Here is a 17,151-nt window from a genome sequence, read left to right as displayed (position 1 = left end):
AAACTTACAAAGAGCTTGCTCTTGTAGAGGTACTTGCTGCGCCCGTTGGAGTCTTTGACCTCTTTACTGAAGACTAAAGACATTTCAAACAGGAAGAGGTGTCGGTCACGGCCCTTTCGAATCAGTGTCTTAGGATCCCACACCTGGAACGAGTCCTGGAGAATCAGCTCTCCCTGGGAATCAATGTTCCCATCAAACCCTGGGAAAGATAGCCCAGAGAAAGAGTAAATAAAAATGAAAGCTCATTAATATTTATAATTGAGTTCATGTGAAATATAAGAAGGTGCTGGTATCGTACCTTCCAGCATGGAGAGGTGCATGGCATCGTTGGCTCTCTTAGGAACACTCAGCATGACTTCAAGACCATCCTTGATTTCACCTTTGCCCTCTTCACAACAGGTCAACAACTCCTACAAATGAGGACAACAAAGCATAGAAAATGTTTTGTTTCCAAATGCCTTCATGGCTTTTAAACTAGAGAACAGAACAATGTTGCAAACCTTGAGAAGTAGCTGATACTTTGTAATTCTTTGAACTGGTTTGATGAGGTAAGAGGAGATGGAGTTCGCCAGACGATGTCTCTGTTGTATTTCCTGTGAATTCCAAAAGTTTCATAAGTTTTACATTTTACACAAATTTAGTGTTTGTTAAATTGATCATGACTTACATCAAAGTAGGCTCCCGCGTGTTCAAGGATGAGCTGAGTGGAGTCTGGCTTGTTCTTACAGTAGTTCACATACATCTGGAACTTATCAGCCTATATATACAAAACAAAGCAAAAGAAATGCTTTAGCCTTTGGTTAATATACAATTGATTCGATTTTTTCCCTGATTCCTACCCAAGTGACAAAACAATGGCCAACGTCCTCTGGAAGCTGCTCATACTTCTCCAGTTCTTTAAGGAAAATACTACAGACACATGACAAACCATGTATTTAGCGGCCATTTATAATACAGCGTATATATAAGGAAAAAAAACAAAACAAGGGTCTGCTGTGCTCACTTGTGATGAAACTCGTATAAATCTTGCATGTTGCCAAAGATGATGTGCTCTTTGTTGACAATGCCAGCAGGAATCTCCTCGACACCACTGGTCATCTCCCACAGGTAGGTCTACACAAAACAATATCATCTGTTTAAACTAGTGCTGTCAATCGATTCATCGCACTTGTGCAATTCGATTAATTTAACATTTTTCTCTAATAGTTCTATTCATTACTAATACTTGGCTGACATGAAACACTCAAATTTAAAGCATTTGCATTTCATTAACAGATTCATATTTCTGTTCATAATTCAGCTCATAACAGGGATCTCCGACCAGTCGCTCTCGCTCAACCAAGGCTTTCAACATTTCTACACCCCTTCAACTTGCCTTGCCTAAAGTCATTTTTGTTGAAATAGCATAATGACACACTGTAAAAGTACCTCATCATGTGAAAAGACCGGAGACCCCGGGCTTACAAAATGTAGTTAATTCAAGAGCTTTGTCTTTCAGGTAATGTGTGAACTCAGGAGTGTGCTCAGGCAAAACATATGATGCGATTAAGCTTAAACCATCTATAGAGGCCGGGATTTTTAACTGCTTTGAAGTGATTACCAACAAACAGGACTTAGAGAGGAAAACAAAGAACATTTAGAGAAAAAAAATAAAATTGTCTTTTACTTACATCCATACATTCGCGCAAGTCTCTAACATAAGCCTTTTCGGTCTGAATCAGCTCGGCCATGATGAATCTAAAGCAAAATAAGAAATAGTCAAAAAAAAAGCAAAGTAGCAAATTTCGGACATGGATCACCTCTTTTTTTAATATATATATATTTTCATACATTGTAATTTAGATTTATTTATTAGTTTATTTGACAGGGACAGTACACATTAATGAACATTTCTGCAAATGTGTCACTATTATATATTTATGTGAATCTATTGTGAAATTTGACTCATCTATCAAGAGACTAGCCCATTTATTATACAAATGCCATGGGCAAAGCTTACCACAGATATTCCAGCATCTGAACAAAGTGTTTTATAGCTTTCTGTCCCCTTTGTGTGAAAACAGGTTAACACTTACTCCTTCCTTCGAGCAGACTTCCTCTTTTCTTCATTCAGTTCATGAGCAGCATCTCTTAACTTGACCTCTGACCCTGGTGCACTAGCAGGAATAATATCTAATTGGAGCTCTTTACTCTGGAATGACAAATAGACAATAAGTTGGATTAAGATAGAAACTACTTCAAATCTTCAATGGAGGCTATTGCTAGTAATAATAATGCCTATTATTTGCAAAAAGCAACTTACAGCCTTGTTGGAGTCAGAAGAAATGCCGAGTGCTGTTTCTAGGGAAGTTCGGTATTTGTCCATGCGGACAGAGAAGTCCCGATATCGCTTATCCACTGAGGACACCCATTTCTTTATCTCCAGGGCGTGGGCGTGTCCTTTGTCACAGAAGCCATCGGCCAGCTGGATCAACAACTTCACCCGCTCTTTGGTTTGCTATCAACAGATAAAGTTAAAAGATGGAAAAACAGGTGGACAGAGTGGCAGAGGCAGGGGAGCCAAAGGTAGATATGAGGGGGGAGAGAAAGGTATGGATGAGTGTGTCGCTTGGTACAATACAATAGCCAATTCTCTAACACAATAACAGTGACACAGCAGAGAGGAAATCAGACAATACAGTGCCCTGGGGATGGGCCCCACTGAAAAATACAGGACTAGGAAAAATGCACATGACAAAACAGGCTTGAAATGACAAAGAGAAATCAGTTCACACAGTTTTATGCTTGTAAAGAGGTGCCGACATTTACCTTGGCTGTGATTTGGAAGTCTTCATGCTCCTTCAGCAGCTCCTGTGTGTGGTGAATGCTGGAACCGGTGGAGGTGTGGGTGGACAGGTAAAACTCCCCTGTGTCATGGATCCACTCCAGGGCCTGAGAAAACCAGGTCACAACATTCACGCTATGGGGACTTTTGATACAGTCCTATCAAGTCCCTTACTGCATTCATTTAACTGGCAAATCGGTTATCAGCAATCGGCCACATCAGTAAAATGTGCAGTTATTAGCTATTGCAGTTGATCCTGCAGTGTAGTATAACAAACACACTATTTACTGTGGTTTTAACGTCTTTCTGTTGCATATTATTCCTCAAATCAATGATAAACAGTAGAGCTTAGTGAATGTTACCATTATGAGAGTATTGTCTCCATTAGATTGTGATAGTCACACACAGTTGATCAGCAAAGAGAAAACTGATCTAGTCAAATAACACATGGTCCTGAATAGCAGTGTCCCAGAAACATCTATGAGGTCATTTAATTTTACTGTGGGTGCAATCCTGCTGTTGTTGTACTGGCGTGATTACACCACAAGGTGGCAACAGGAGCCTACATTTTAAACGCACTAAACACAGTTTGCTATTGACCTAACTAACAGGGAAACATGTCTTGATTTAGCCATCACTGTGTTTGCAAGCAATATACAGAGCTTAATTGGCCAGCTCAAACCAAAATCCATGTACCTGTTTGGCGCTGCGCTCAAATACCACATACTGCTGGCACTGGTCCAACCTCCTTTTTCTCATGGTCCAGAAGTGGAGCACTCGGTTTTCCCTCTGCAGCAGCTCATTCAAGATATCTGATAGAGGGAGGCAAACACATGTTATGTTCAGAGTAAAACTGGACATGTTTTAATCTTGAACATTTGCTGCTGAAGATCCAGGACAAGCAAAAGTAATTACGGTACTGAGCCATACTCACTTTTAACCTGAGTCTCTGGAGCCTTAACGTGAGACATCATCCCAGGCATATTCACGCTGTTTCTGTGAAGGTACTTAAGGAAGACATCAGCGTTGCGTCTGGCTAAAGTACAGGCCTATGAGGAGATAAAGGCAGGGTAAATATACAGTAGGTTGTAAAACCCTTCAGTTAAAGTGCTCAACAAACCATGGCTTACTTCCCTTTTTACCATTTTGTCATTTGGTTCACTGAAGTAGCCCCCTCACCTTGAGAAAAGCCTCCTTCTGCTCCAGGTGTTTACTGATCATTGGCGTAACATGGTCCGAGTCACAGTTAGGCCCAAGTTTATCAGCTCCCCCACACCAGTCCTCCTCTCTTTTGTACTCCTGTTCCAGGCTTTCCAGTACACTGCACACCTGGGATAAAAAAACAAACATTTTATTACATAAACATCATCCATTGGATATGCAGACAACGATTCAATCTAAAAAGTAACAGAACCTTTGTTATATATGCTATATACCTGCTCCGAGGTTTTGTAAAAAGCCACTGAGGCATTGACCAGCTTGAGTCGATCCTCCATTTTCAGCATCAGCTGCTGCCAGTGATCTGCCACCTGGACACGAACCAAAACATTTAGGGTTTAGAGCCTTAACAGAGCCATCACATCACTGGCTTTGATGATGCAGTTTCTGGAGGAGATTAAGAGGTGAGGATGAAATCACCTTCTCAGCGCAGTCTCTGATCATGTCCATGTCGTAGTGGTTTGCTTGGAGAAGAGCTTCTGCCTTTTGCTGAACCTGCAGCGCACTTTGATGGGTTTTCTGGGGAGGGATAGAGATAAAATGAGAGTACTCAGTAGTAGACAGATTTAGGCTTTTCAGAGCTGACTGTGGAAATGTAATGAACAAAGAAGAATTTAGCATATTGGCTGCTTTGAAAAAAGTACTAGATAACATCTGAAAGTATGTTTTTGATGCAAGGGTCTTTGTTCAGGGCCCTACGAATACACAGAATTATGGATATATAAAGAAAGATGAGCAAGAAAGAATATAATACATCCACCTCTTGTGGAAGAAAAGTGGAAGTCTGAATCTTATCATCTTATCAGGCTGACACACATGCATGAGAATAAAGCATTGGTATTAAGAAAAATGGCATGGCATGTGCATCAATACTTCCCCAAAACTGTAAATCTGAAACAGATTTTTTTTGTTGAGAGTTGAGACCAAAAGTAGGTCACATACATGCCTGCATTAAAATGAACCAGACCAAGTTCAAAGGGAATGCGCCAGGGAATATCAGTGACACAGAAGAGAATAAAATAAAGAAAAGGGTTAAGGGGAGAAAGGAAAGAGGTGGAGACATTAGATATTCATAAATCTTTTTCATGTGCAGTCAGACATGGAGGACAACTGAAGAGGGAAAAGCAAATTTGGTGAGACAGAGACAAAATGTGTGATGTAAAACAGGAGAATATTTTATGTAATGTGGGTGCTGTTATATGCCAAGCATGCAAACAATTTACAAGATAAAACTATACACTATATTACTGTATATACTACGACCAAGAAGAAAGTAAAGGGAAGAGTTGACTCATGTTACCTCGATGGCATGTTGGAATTGTTCATGTTCCTTCTGCAGCTGCTCAGCTTCTTGTAATGAGCTTGCAGTGATGAGACCAGCGTTAAGCATAGATTCGCCATTACGGATCCAACCAAGGACCTGCATAATAACATGATACACCATTTCATGCTTTATTATTTTCTTTACTCATAACACTCCAACACACAAACATAGAGCTGAGCACAGTAAATTTTATTGGCCTAGGGCAGGGTGAACTGTTTCTCTGACTCAGCATGCACATCTGTTGTGTGGGTACCAGGCCTAGGACACAATGCCACTGAATCTCTGCAATAAAAATGATGATGCAACACAAGTCTGACTTTTTCAACTTGTAAAGAGTCAGTGTTTCCACTGCACCTGAGGCTCTGAGGCTCGAGTGTGAGTGGCTGAATGTAAGTGGAGCTCTCTCTACGGTTATGACTGTAACATAAGGCAATTCACGCAGAAAGTGGAAGTGCTGCTTATCGCTGTTTTGACATTAACGTAACCTCTCATATTCAATGAAAAAAAAACTCACTTATTTTTTTGAATGGTTTTACAATGAGCAATAAAACAGCAAAGCCATGAACACAGTGTATCACTATGTTAAGGAAAACAAAATCAAACTGTACTTCATTATACTATATGTACATTTCATGAGTTTCTATAACAATTTTGGTAGTCACATTTTTTATCCTCCCCATAAGAAATACAAATAAGTCAATTAATCTGTTTCAATAGGTAAATAGTCACAAAATATGAAGCACTAATGCTTTGCAACACAAATTGTGATCTATGGTTGCATGTTTTTTGTTGTTGCCCAAGGCTAAAGGCAGATGCTCAAACATAAAGAGGGAGAATCACAGGCTGTTGGTGAGTCATCTCTGCATGGTCATTTAGAGACACTCACTTGGTCCCTTGTACGGAAATATAGCATCTTTAATTAGATTGTATACAACTTGTGAGATGAGTTGTACTCGTAGTGTTACCTGTTTGACTTCAGCCTGCAGATGCCGGAGTTGGACGCACTGCTCCAAATGTCTCCTGTGCTGTTCTGCTGCTACATCCAACTCCTGCTGCTTTTCATGAAGGAACTCCAGGAGGTCCTGCACACGAGTTGCCATGTCCACATCCCTGTCGCACAACAGCTCCACTCCTGCACATCCACACATATGACAACTTTACTCACAATATATTCTTTAGTGCTAATATGCGAATTATAAAAAGAAAGGACTTCAGAATACCATTCCACTGATATGCTGTATGCAGCAGAAGTGCTTTTACAGTGCATGTAAATAAGTAATGCCATGGAACGGACAACAAAGGCACCACTTACATTTATAATGTGTGCTCATTTTGTAAAGCTGAAGCAACAAAGAAGTTTTTTTTTCTTTTAATTGGAGGTTGGTACAGTCTTGGCATCACACTACTGAATATAGAAAAGTCTAAAAAGTACAATCTATAATAGTTTCCACTGACCTGATGCCTGGACCTCAGTGACATACTGCAGCAGCTCCTGGCCCTGGTGGATGACGTCGAATGTGAGGTTGTTCATGGTCAGTGCCTTGTCTGCATGGTGCTGTAGTCTTTGTTCCGCTAGTGTTAGGTCCTCTGTGTCAAAGTCACTCATCTGCTGGGACAGCTCCTCGTTCCATGACTCCAAATCGGAGATAATCTGTGAGGGGAAAAAAAAGTTACTTATCAGATGTCAACTGTATGTTTACAGTTGAACACTATCACATCTCACGCCAAATTGAATGATTTACAAGACAACTGCACGCAGAGAAAGAGGAGCATATTTGAGAGCCAAATATCTGAAACATTCAACTGCAAGATCTATTACAGAGTTTGACAGTTTAATGTCTGAAACCAAACACATTAAGTTGACTGCCGTAATAACGGGTAACATATTACACCGGTGATGCATGGCTGCTAAAGCAGATGTACCAAGATGTCAGCGCTTATGTCAGTCTGCCCACGCACTCTGAGTCATAATACTGGGGCACCTTGATCCTGGCACCGACCAGTGCTCTGTCAATGCTGCCTACATCTAACAATATCCAGAAAGGACCTTAAGATGAGATAAAAAATAAAAGCTGAAGTAATTTCACCAACTTGTAGCTGCCCTGTAACAATTGCAAAGAATGTGCCAGTATCAAAAGGATATCGTTGCTTTGATTTATGCTGTCAGTAATTGAGATATGCCTGAGAGAACCACCAAGGAAAAAGTACAATTGTAAAAACATCCAAAACTTTCAGTGAAAGAAGCTGATTCCGAGCTTAAGCCTTTTCTTAGATTAAGCACCAGAGTACTGTGAAAGGTGGTCGATTGAAACAATGTCACTCAGGTTTGGCAATGCACAGACCTGCACTGCACACATGTCAAAAGTCTAGGCTCTGCAGTCCTCCAAGAAAACATTGTCTACAAAAGAAAAAGAACAAACACAACAACAGACTTTAACAGCCACATCTACAGGCAATGCTTATACCGAAGAGGCTGTTTCATGTGGTCGTTTTTTTAAACATGTGTTACATGTGTTTCCCCACATCTTACAAAAACAGTACAACTTCACATAAATATAGGTTTGCCACATAGAGTCCCTCTCTTCAAAGGTCCATATTCTTGTTATAGGACTCTGATGGTAAAACATGTTTCTAATCATACAATAGATCTAAAACAGATCACAAACTTACCAAGCACTCACACACGCTCTGCTTTCCTCTCCTCTTACAGTTCAGTAAAATACCATCTGAGTGCAAAAAGACCATCTCCGAGATCCTGCTACTCGTGCACAAAACCTGACTACAGAACTAACATCACCGTCTTTCCAAGGCAATAAGACAACAACATATGAGCTCCCTGGAAAACAGACACATTTAAGTCAAAGGGAGTGGAGAGAGGAGAGAGACATGCCCTTCCACCCGCCTTCATACTCCAGCACTGCGTCATATTAAATCCTGTGAGTGTGTGTACTGAACGCGAGGCACCAAACAGTTACCTGACTGGACTTGCAGAGCTTTAAGAGACTTATGCCCTCTTTTTGGACTTAACAATGCAGACAGAGGAGGCGTTTAACGAGCCACACAATGTTAGCACATAGTCAAGATAGTATGTGCCCAGGTGAGACAAAAATGGGAACTTTTTCATTCACGTCTGTATTGACAAATATACATTGGATGAAGAAAATTAGCACCCAAATAAAAACAACATACATATTTGCAGCACTCTAAACTGTATAATTGCCTTGATGTTAACTCAGCAGTGTTCTGCAAAACGTTCATTTACTAGAAAGCACTTGTTTGGCTCTGGTACTTACATCAATGGCGTCCCGTTCAAAGATGCGGAGCTGCAAGAAGAGCTCGAGTTTGATTTTTCTTTCTTGAAACAGCTCCTCCATCTGGCCCTGGGCCTCATCCAGCTGCTGCAGCACGCTCTCAATGTGCGCCATGGAGCTGTTGTGAGGGGTCTTGTTGCTCGAGATGGCAGAGTCTCTGTTGATTCATATTACGCAGTGTAACTTTTACTTTGGACACACAGTACTACAACTACTGTTATTGTTACCGCGCTACCACTACTACAGCTACTTTTACTCGATCGACTACTGCTGCTAGTGCTACAATAATAACGTCTATTACTACAACTTCTACTTTTACTATTGCTGCTTCTGCTGCCAGTAATACATTAGTCTTAAATATCCATTACTCATTCACTCCTCATACTCGATGGTAAGCTACAAGTGATGATGCATGAGGGAAAAACAGAGTAACCACTGCTAAAAAGCTAAAAGCAATCATTGTACCTGAGTTGCTGTATGAGGTCCTCTCCCTCCTTGATGACATTGACAGTGGCCTGGAGAGTGGTCTGTTGCTGCTGACCGAAGCGTTTGATCAGGTCTTGCACTGCTTCTACTGACTCCGCGTACACATCGTCTAGCAGCTCTTTCTGCAGCTCCTCCAGCCATGTCCACAACTACAGGGGCAACAAAATACTTAAGATTCAAAACAGCAATGTGTATAAAAAAAAGAGTAGAGTGTGGTAACACAGGTGCCCCACAGATGAAACCCAACCAGTGCTGCTCCAAAGATGTGAATGGTCATCTTTGTAACGGATTAGCCATCTGGCTGATTTGGCAGGGGGGACTAGAGCCCTACAGAGCAAGAGACCCTGGAGTTTTAGCATATCTCCCACAAACACAAGGCTTTATTTTTATGATTCCAGATAAGATTTTAGAGCAGTGTTTCCCAACCAAGGGTACGGGGACCTCTGGGGAAACTTGAGGAATTATCAGGAGGCACTTGGAATTATTTCAAGTTAAACAGGAAATTGAAACTGACTTCAATTAGAACCTTAATTTGAAAGCAAAGGTTATTTAAATGACACTTTAAAGCAGACCTAAGTAACACATGCCCCTAAAGGCCATAAGTGCCACTGCAGGTGTCATAGCATGTTGCGTTTTTTTATTCATGAATTGTCCGTGAGAGTAAATTCTACGCTGACAGAAAAGACAAATGGAGGGAGGGATATTGTTACTCCAATTACACAATGGAGATATTTTTTTCACATAAACTTGGCTGTAAATACTGCTAAAGTGGCGCCAGCCCACAGTTAACTTTGCCCGTCAGCCTGCTAGCTCCTTCTTCGTGATTCTATTAGTGTGTATTGGACCTCTGCCTTGGTGGCAGGCAAAGTTGCAATTGTGGCTTTCTGGCTAGAGACACCAGTGGGAGATGAAATACCCCCCAATCATCAAAGACTAATTTTATTGATCCCTAAGAGAAAAAAGCTTGGGAACGACTGTTTTAAAGCTTGAAATGGTGTGTAAACTACAATGTGGAGACCCACGACCAAGAGTGCTACAACATACAGTACGGTACCCCTTAGTTGTGCACAAGCTACCAAGTCTGTTACATTTGAATGGCTATCACATTACTATACACATTGACTGAATGCAGTTAGCTCTGCAGTTTCCTACAAGATTAGGGGATCAGCAGGAGTTCACTTTTACACACGGACTGACCAACACACACAGCTACAGGGACGACTACAGTGACCTGAGCTAACAGATGGGATCAAGGAGATTGGACCATATGGACATTAAAGACTAGCTTCATTAATAACACTACTCTTGACTTGATATGAGCGTATGCAAACAGAGTGAAGTGCTGTCAGCTCACGTACAGCCCAGCACGAGGTCTCTAAAGGTTAATTCTGACAGGAAATCACAATTGTGCCATTTACAGTGTATTAACAAAGCATATGACAAGTATAAGTACAGTTATCCATGGAATGCACATAGTCTGAGCAGCAATTTAAATTTAGAACGATCTTAAAATTGGTTATCAAATCTACTATACCTAATTTCATTCATGTTCAAAAGAGAGGGAGGAAGACACAACTCATTTTACTCAAAATGTAATGCACATTTTCAAGCTCCATTATTATTTCCACAAAAAAGCTGCTTTCACGACTTTTAGTCGTTTAGTAAAAGACATTTTACTAAACTACTAAGGCCACCTACTCGGAACAGGAGTTTTAATGAAACATTGTAATCTAAAATGTAGCATCAATGTTGTCATATGAATAAGAGCACTCGCCTCTTTGACGTGTGTGTGAAAGGCCACGGACATGTCCAGCAGGACTTTCCTCTGCTCTACTCGTCTCACAAAGTCCTGGATGCGGTCTTCCAGCTGATGCGCCGCTTGGTAGATCTCCTCTGGGTCACACTCTCCGGTCTGAGCAAGCTGCTCCGCCGCCTCCAGCAACTTGTCAGCATTTGTGTAGGTGTTCTGTACAGTGAGGGTAGGTTCACAATATAGTGAAGTTACTTTTGTTTCTCTTCAAATTGTCTTCAAACCTCAATGTGATTTAATGATGGATTGATACTAAACACTATGGCCTGCTTAATTTTCTGCATATATTTTCTAGATTTGAATATTTCTATACACTCTACTTAGAATACAATTAGAAAGAAAAACAAACAAACAAAAATGTGTGGTACGCATGAACTAATTCATTCATTTATTTACATACCTGGGCTACTTCTTCAAAGTCTTCATGCCTTTTCTGCAGTGCTCTGGCTCGGTGCAAAGACTTCCCAACTCCAGTGTGTTTACTGAGAAAAGCCTCACCGTGGTTTTCAATCCAGTCCAGCACCTTTGCAAGCACACAAACACCCAAAATTAGAAGGTTGCTTAAATACAGGCTGTATGGCATATTTACTGTAGATGCAGTGCATGTTTTAACCAGTAGTAGGAGCTAGAGCTCTTGTGAGGGTATATTAATGTACATGATCTCTCATTTAAATCTTTTTACAAGCACATTTTTCCATCCACACTTTGTTATAGTTACAAAAATACATACAATACCGTTCACATAGTATAGTAGACAGTTCATAAAGTAGAGTCCACACATTTTTGCTGTGCTCAGTTGCAAAGACTACCTTCAATACATATTATTGGGGCACAACTGTAGTTTCAGGAATAATTTAAAAGATTTGGAGTTCTTCTCAAGGTCTCTTTGAGAATATTTTGAGGGGGCACGCATGTGCCGCACAATGCCCCCGATACTTCATGTGGCAGTAAATTGCATCACCATGGAAACCACTACTAAGACAGAAGGGTGATGAAAGACAGGAAGATAGGGATGGGGAGAACCAGCAAGACCCACACCAGGGCACAAGAGATGAAGACAATATCCTTTAAGTGAATTCAGGTGGTTTGATCCGAGAGCTTTGCCATCCGTCGTCAAGAGACTTATGTCCAAAACCCAGGAGGAGGTAATGCTTTGAAGACAGGATTTCGATTGGATCATAAATACTGCATTTCAAGGTCTTTAATAAGAAATTCCCAAAGAGTTATTGAGATCTGGGGAATACAGTATACATACTCATTTAGATGCACTTTATTATGCAACCATTGGCTTTCATCTGTCAAATGACAAACATTTTGGATATCATTGCTATTGTAAAGAAATGTCAAACTCAAAAAGGGTATTAACTGTTATCTACCCAACCTTTCTGACACTGTACTGTCAGGAGGGACAACGTGGATTACTACAGCCAGAGGGACAAAATACGGAAACATTTTCAAACAGAAAGAAAAGGTATTTCAACCTGGATAGACTCAAACAGACAAAAGCGACGATTAGAAAGATTTACTGACATATGTATATTTTTAGCGATCAGACCCCCCGGCAGTAGACATCATATAGATTAATTGAATTAGAATTGATGGGCAGGTTAGAGTTGGAGATGTCTTCCCCCTGAGCCTGGACACTGGCGGTGGTATGAGGCCTGAGAGGATGCAGCAGGGAGAGCCGTAGACTGAAGAGGCCGAGACAGGGAGGAGGTGGGTTGCAGCACAGCTGGGAAGCGAACGGCCATGAATGCCAGAGGCTTAAAAGGGGAACTGAGTGCGATGATTGGTTACTACGAAGGTGTGGTTCTGAGCTGATTGGCTGAGCTGGAGGTGTGACCCTCGCAGACACGCTCATTGGCTTGAGGTAGGTGATGCTAAATTGGTCTCCCAGGTAGAAATTACGTCTAGGCTTCATATTACCAAGTATTTTGCCAAGATAAATTTGCAGGTTCTAACATATGAGATACAAATTAACCTATTGCAAAATACTAATAGCATGTAGTGTTTGAAACTGTGTAGCAGTAGCGTTGTTACGTTGTTAAAAAGTTACTTTGGCTTAACTATGTGATTTTATTGTTAACTATTTAACAGTATAGCCCAGTAGTGCATGAAAAACAGTGTGGCCAGGCATTGCAACAAAAAGCACATTTTAACGCTTGCATTGCCTTGTAATATCCTTACTTGTTGGACATCCTGCTGGAACACACAGAGTTGCAGCCGCTGGTGCAAACGGACTTTGCGATGTTGCCAGATGTTTTCCAGCTGTCTCTGGTGATGCAGAACCTCGTGAATGATGTCCAGGACGTGGTGCACTGCTTTGGAGTAATTTGCCGATGTCATCAACGAATCAGCACTTCCTGGGGTCAAAGGCCGTTGCAGTTTGTCCAGAAGAGACTTGCCATCTTGACTCACCTACAAGGAAGGACATTATGGTTAAGTGACGACAAACAAACAAAAATAAAACAACAACGAAAAGAGTGCATCAATATTCCATGGAGTTTACTTGGTACTTGGTAATTTGTTGAACAGACCTCAGAGTATGCAGTGGTGATGTGCTCATATAGGCCTTGATGATGGTGTATTGTGTCTTCTAGGTCCTGAAGTTCAGATGGAAGATCTCCTTCACCACATGCCTTACACCACGGCTCCACTTTACTCATGTACTGCACACAGGACAAACATGTAGGTCAGACAAAAATAAAAACAGTTGCGGCTATAGTGGCTCAGAGCATTTTAGACCCATTCCATTGCATGAAGTCAGTTTTGACACTTTTACAAAATATGCAGCCACTCAGCCACTATCAGTCTGAGAGTACATTTTTGAAATATAACAAAATCATTTAGACATTTTCTCTATTACAACTTGATAGTATTAAACGGAGGCATAATTCACAGCAGTTAATTTAGCATACTGTACCTGATCAGCCTTTTGGTGGAAGCTGGCAGACATTTCGAGCAAAGTGCTGCGTTCATCCAGAGCAGCAGCAAAGGCCTTCCACTCCTGCTCCAGCTGACCCGAGATCTGCTGGATCTGCTGCGACGCATAGTGGCCCGACTCCAGCAGCCGGTTCCCCACAGACATGATTCGATTGATGTTCACATACACATTCTGTGGAGGATACTGAAGTTATTCACTAGATTTAAACCATTTGAGTTTCACGGATGATCTAATTCTACACTTATTCAGACAAAGGTTAAACTAATGACACAGTAATAGTGGTCATGCATTATATTAAGTACTGTTGAGAACAATGTGCAACTTTACTATAACCTGTATAATCTGAGTTTTAACAAAGCCGTATGCGCTATGGTAGAGTGGCACAGTTGCCTTCAGTTTAGATAGCAAATGGTTAGAAACCATAAAATGAACAACAGAGCAATATATTTCATGCACTAAAGCTGCATCTCAAGACCTTCAAAATTACATTGCTTAAATAGTCTACAGTGAATAATGGAAACTATAGTAATTTGCTCCTCATTATTTTTGTAATATATGAGCTCCCAGCTGTTCTGTGTAGATTGGCATGGATCAGCAAACGCTAATTAACAACTGTGTTAACTGCCTGGTATTATTCTATTCAATTGCTGCTTGTGGAGCCCTTTATGTTCCTTAATAAGATTCATACTTCAGTAAAATATGAATAGGACACGTGTCTTTAGGAAAAATTGTAATTGTCCAACTATTAAAGGAAAAAAACTATTCAGAATAGTAGCATGCCGGCACTATTACCTATACATTGTTAGAAAAAATATATATACTGGAAGTAGAGAAGGAACAAAGCAAGAACAAAGTCACAGTTAATTAGCCAGTGGGCCTCTGAGACATCTGTATGTCATTAAAAATGATATTAAATTACAGACGCACACAGAAGCACACTAACTGTTGGTGAACTTAATTTAAAACTGATGCTGGAAAAGAAAGGGGGTGCAGCAGATGTTTAGAAGGGACAGAGGCAAAAATACAAAACAGCTGTTTTGTTTGGCTGGTAGAAATAACTTTGTATACTTAATGCAGTAATGACAAAGCTTTACATTTGGAGTAGCGGTCAAGCGTTCAAAGATTACAATGTATTTTTCCTGGAAATCTCCACACATGGCAGTAACAGAGGTGGAAACAATGCACATGGTGTTTATATTCTTTTGACACTTCAGGTTTCCATTCACCAGAGCAGGCAACAGGAAGAGGAAACGGCATGCTCTTCCTGTGGAAGAAAGGGTGGAGGATGCACAAAGTACCCACTGCTGTGTTAACATCTACACTACTGCAGTATCTTTCCTAGCTGCTTTTGTCACATGGTCTGTTCTTTTACTTATATAATTTAATTCACAATCATATATTTGTAAATTTCTACACTTAAGTAGACTGTATTTAAATAAAGTTATTACATTGTTTAAAAACACTGATCTTTAGGGGCAACATTATTTTCCTTTGTACAGTACATTTCTCAAGAAACATTTTTCCCTCATTAATATATTGAATTAATTTAATAAAGTACATTAAACAATCACCGGGAGAATAAAACCCAGTTTCCAAAGTTGCTCCACGTTCAACACTTGCATGACCCCACAGAGAACATACACATGCTTCTGTAGTCAATATTCTTTTTTACTCACTTCACTAATGGTAGAGGACTGAATAATTTCTTATGAGAAACCCCTACTGCACTGTCTAGGCTTGTTTTTCCAGGAGCGAGAACAAGGGATTAATGGTTTTGTTTGTAACTGCCAGAGCATTACGGCACAGCACAATGGCTTCTGCTACACACCAGTGCTTTGCGGACGACGCGGGGTGAAGCAGGAAGGTCAAGAGAAAACAGTAGAGGGCAGCACACACTATGGGAGGGGCAGACACTCAATGTGGGTCAATAATGGGAACAGTAGTGTGTGTGACAAGACATGACAGGGCAAGGCAGAGTTGAGCCCTTGAGAAAACAGCTGAATAATATTGAAGCAACGAGAAACTACAGTTAGAAGAGCCTACAGCAGATCAGAAAATATTCGCCTGCTACCCTGAATGACAGTAATGATAATTGGGAGTGATTGGGTAGCCTGTGACACCGTGTGACACAAAAGGCAGCATCTTACCATACAGTTCATAGCAAAGTGGTTGTGCTGGGTTTGTAGCTCAACGGCGTGCTGGTGGTTCCCCCCAATCTCTGTGTAGCTGGTTAGGAAAAGCCCCTTGTTGTGCATAATCCAGTCGAACATCTGCAATGTTTAAAAAAAAAAAAAGGCTATTTTTTTCAACAGGATGCGTTTTTTTCAACAGGATATTTTATTCACAATGGAATCAATCTTAAAAACATCTCAGCCTTAATAGTCACTTTAAATGCACAAGATTTCCTATGTGCTTGTGTTGCTTTGCATTTGTGCACAAAGCATTCTGTTGTACTCTACAGAATGCTTGATAAAAGTGTAATAGTGTGCATGTGTGACTTTCATAATTAGTCTTTTTGTTCCATGTCATAGCAGAAAAGCATTAACAGTGTGTAAAAATGCATTAGAGGTTTTCACAATAGTTACAGCATTTAACAGTGTTGAGCTTAGCGGTATGGTAAAAGTGTGGTTCGTGACAGCTTTCATGTTTAAAAGGTGTGAAGATTATTTTGCCGATAGACACGCAACCCACCAGCCACACACGCACACGCACACACACAAACACACACGTACACATGCACACAAAAGCAGTCACATGTGCATTTCTGCTCCCATGCTCATATGCATTCAAGTAAAGTAACATAAAAGCATTTAGGAACATCAAGAAAGGGCTTTCATCTGTGACCGGTCAAACACTGGAATGAATGTCAAATGATACAGTGCACTATCGCTGTATCAGCTCTGCTCATGTGTTAAGCTTTGCTCAGAGCCAATCAGGGATGGGAATCATAGGGATGAATGATGATCTGAGGATTTAAATGTGGGATTACTGCGTCAATTTAAATGCCAACAATTAGATGCTGGATTATGCAGTAAATTAACTAGTGTTGCAATACTGTTAAAACCTTCAATTTGCCGGTAAAACCAGTGATTCTGTGCAAAAGCTGTTTCCAAACTTGCCTCAATTATCATCCACTTGAGAGATTTTGTAAAAAATAATTGTAATGTTATTGTGTTGGAAAGTTGCAGCTTATCTCAAAAATAACACACAATCCCACATTCTGGATCCACACCA

The 17,151-nt window shown here is 40.6% G+C and overlaps 1 protein-coding gene across 1 annotated transcript in view; it reads right to left on the bottom strand.

Moving 5' to 3' along the window:
- triob (trio Rho guanine nucleotide exchange factor b) overlaps positions 1 to 17,151 on the bottom strand; it is a 67,778-nt gene that overhangs the window by 20,889 nt on the left and 29,738 nt on the right. Inside the window, exons 8-33 of the mRNA XM_079561150.1 lie at positions 16,065 to 16,187; positions 13,897 to 14,088; positions 13,511 to 13,642; positions 13,161 to 13,391; positions 11,374 to 11,496; positions 10,938 to 11,129; positions 9,143 to 9,312; positions 8,660 to 8,834; positions 6,822 to 7,017; positions 6,332 to 6,498; positions 5,343 to 5,462; positions 4,463 to 4,561; positions 4,261 to 4,353; positions 4,004 to 4,153; positions 3,759 to 3,873; positions 3,521 to 3,636; positions 2,809 to 2,931; positions 2,303 to 2,497; positions 2,076 to 2,191; positions 1,671 to 1,737; positions 1,004 to 1,113; positions 840 to 909; positions 668 to 757; positions 501 to 593; positions 299 to 410; positions 9 to 199 (exon numbers count right to left, since the gene is read on the bottom strand). Coding sequence (XP_079417276.1) covers positions 9 to 199; positions 299 to 410; positions 501 to 593; positions 668 to 757; positions 840 to 909; positions 1,004 to 1,113; positions 1,671 to 1,737; positions 2,076 to 2,191; positions 2,303 to 2,497; positions 2,809 to 2,931; positions 3,521 to 3,636; positions 3,759 to 3,873; positions 4,004 to 4,153; positions 4,261 to 4,353; positions 4,463 to 4,561; positions 5,343 to 5,462; positions 6,332 to 6,498; positions 6,822 to 7,017; positions 8,660 to 8,834; positions 9,143 to 9,312; positions 10,938 to 11,129; positions 11,374 to 11,496; positions 13,161 to 13,391; positions 13,511 to 13,642; positions 13,897 to 14,088; positions 16,065 to 16,187 — 3,561 coding nt within the window. The remainder of the gene's footprint in view (positions 1 to 8; positions 200 to 298; positions 411 to 500; positions 594 to 667; positions 758 to 839; positions 910 to 1,003; positions 1,114 to 1,670; positions 1,738 to 2,075; positions 2,192 to 2,302; positions 2,498 to 2,808; positions 2,932 to 3,520; positions 3,637 to 3,758; positions 3,874 to 4,003; positions 4,154 to 4,260; positions 4,354 to 4,462; positions 4,562 to 5,342; positions 5,463 to 6,331; positions 6,499 to 6,821; positions 7,018 to 8,659; positions 8,835 to 9,142; positions 9,313 to 10,937; positions 11,130 to 11,373; positions 11,497 to 13,160; positions 13,392 to 13,510; positions 13,643 to 13,896; positions 14,089 to 16,064; positions 16,188 to 17,151) is intronic.

This window comes from Gobius niger (genome assembly GCF_951799975.1).
Source record: "Gobius niger genome assembly, chromosome: 8".
NCBI lineage: Eukaryota > Metazoa > Chordata > Actinopteri > Gobiiformes > Gobiidae > Gobius > Gobius niger.
The sequence above is the reverse complement of the archived record's forward strand: the minus strand, read 5'-3'. Positions and strand labels throughout refer to the sequence as shown.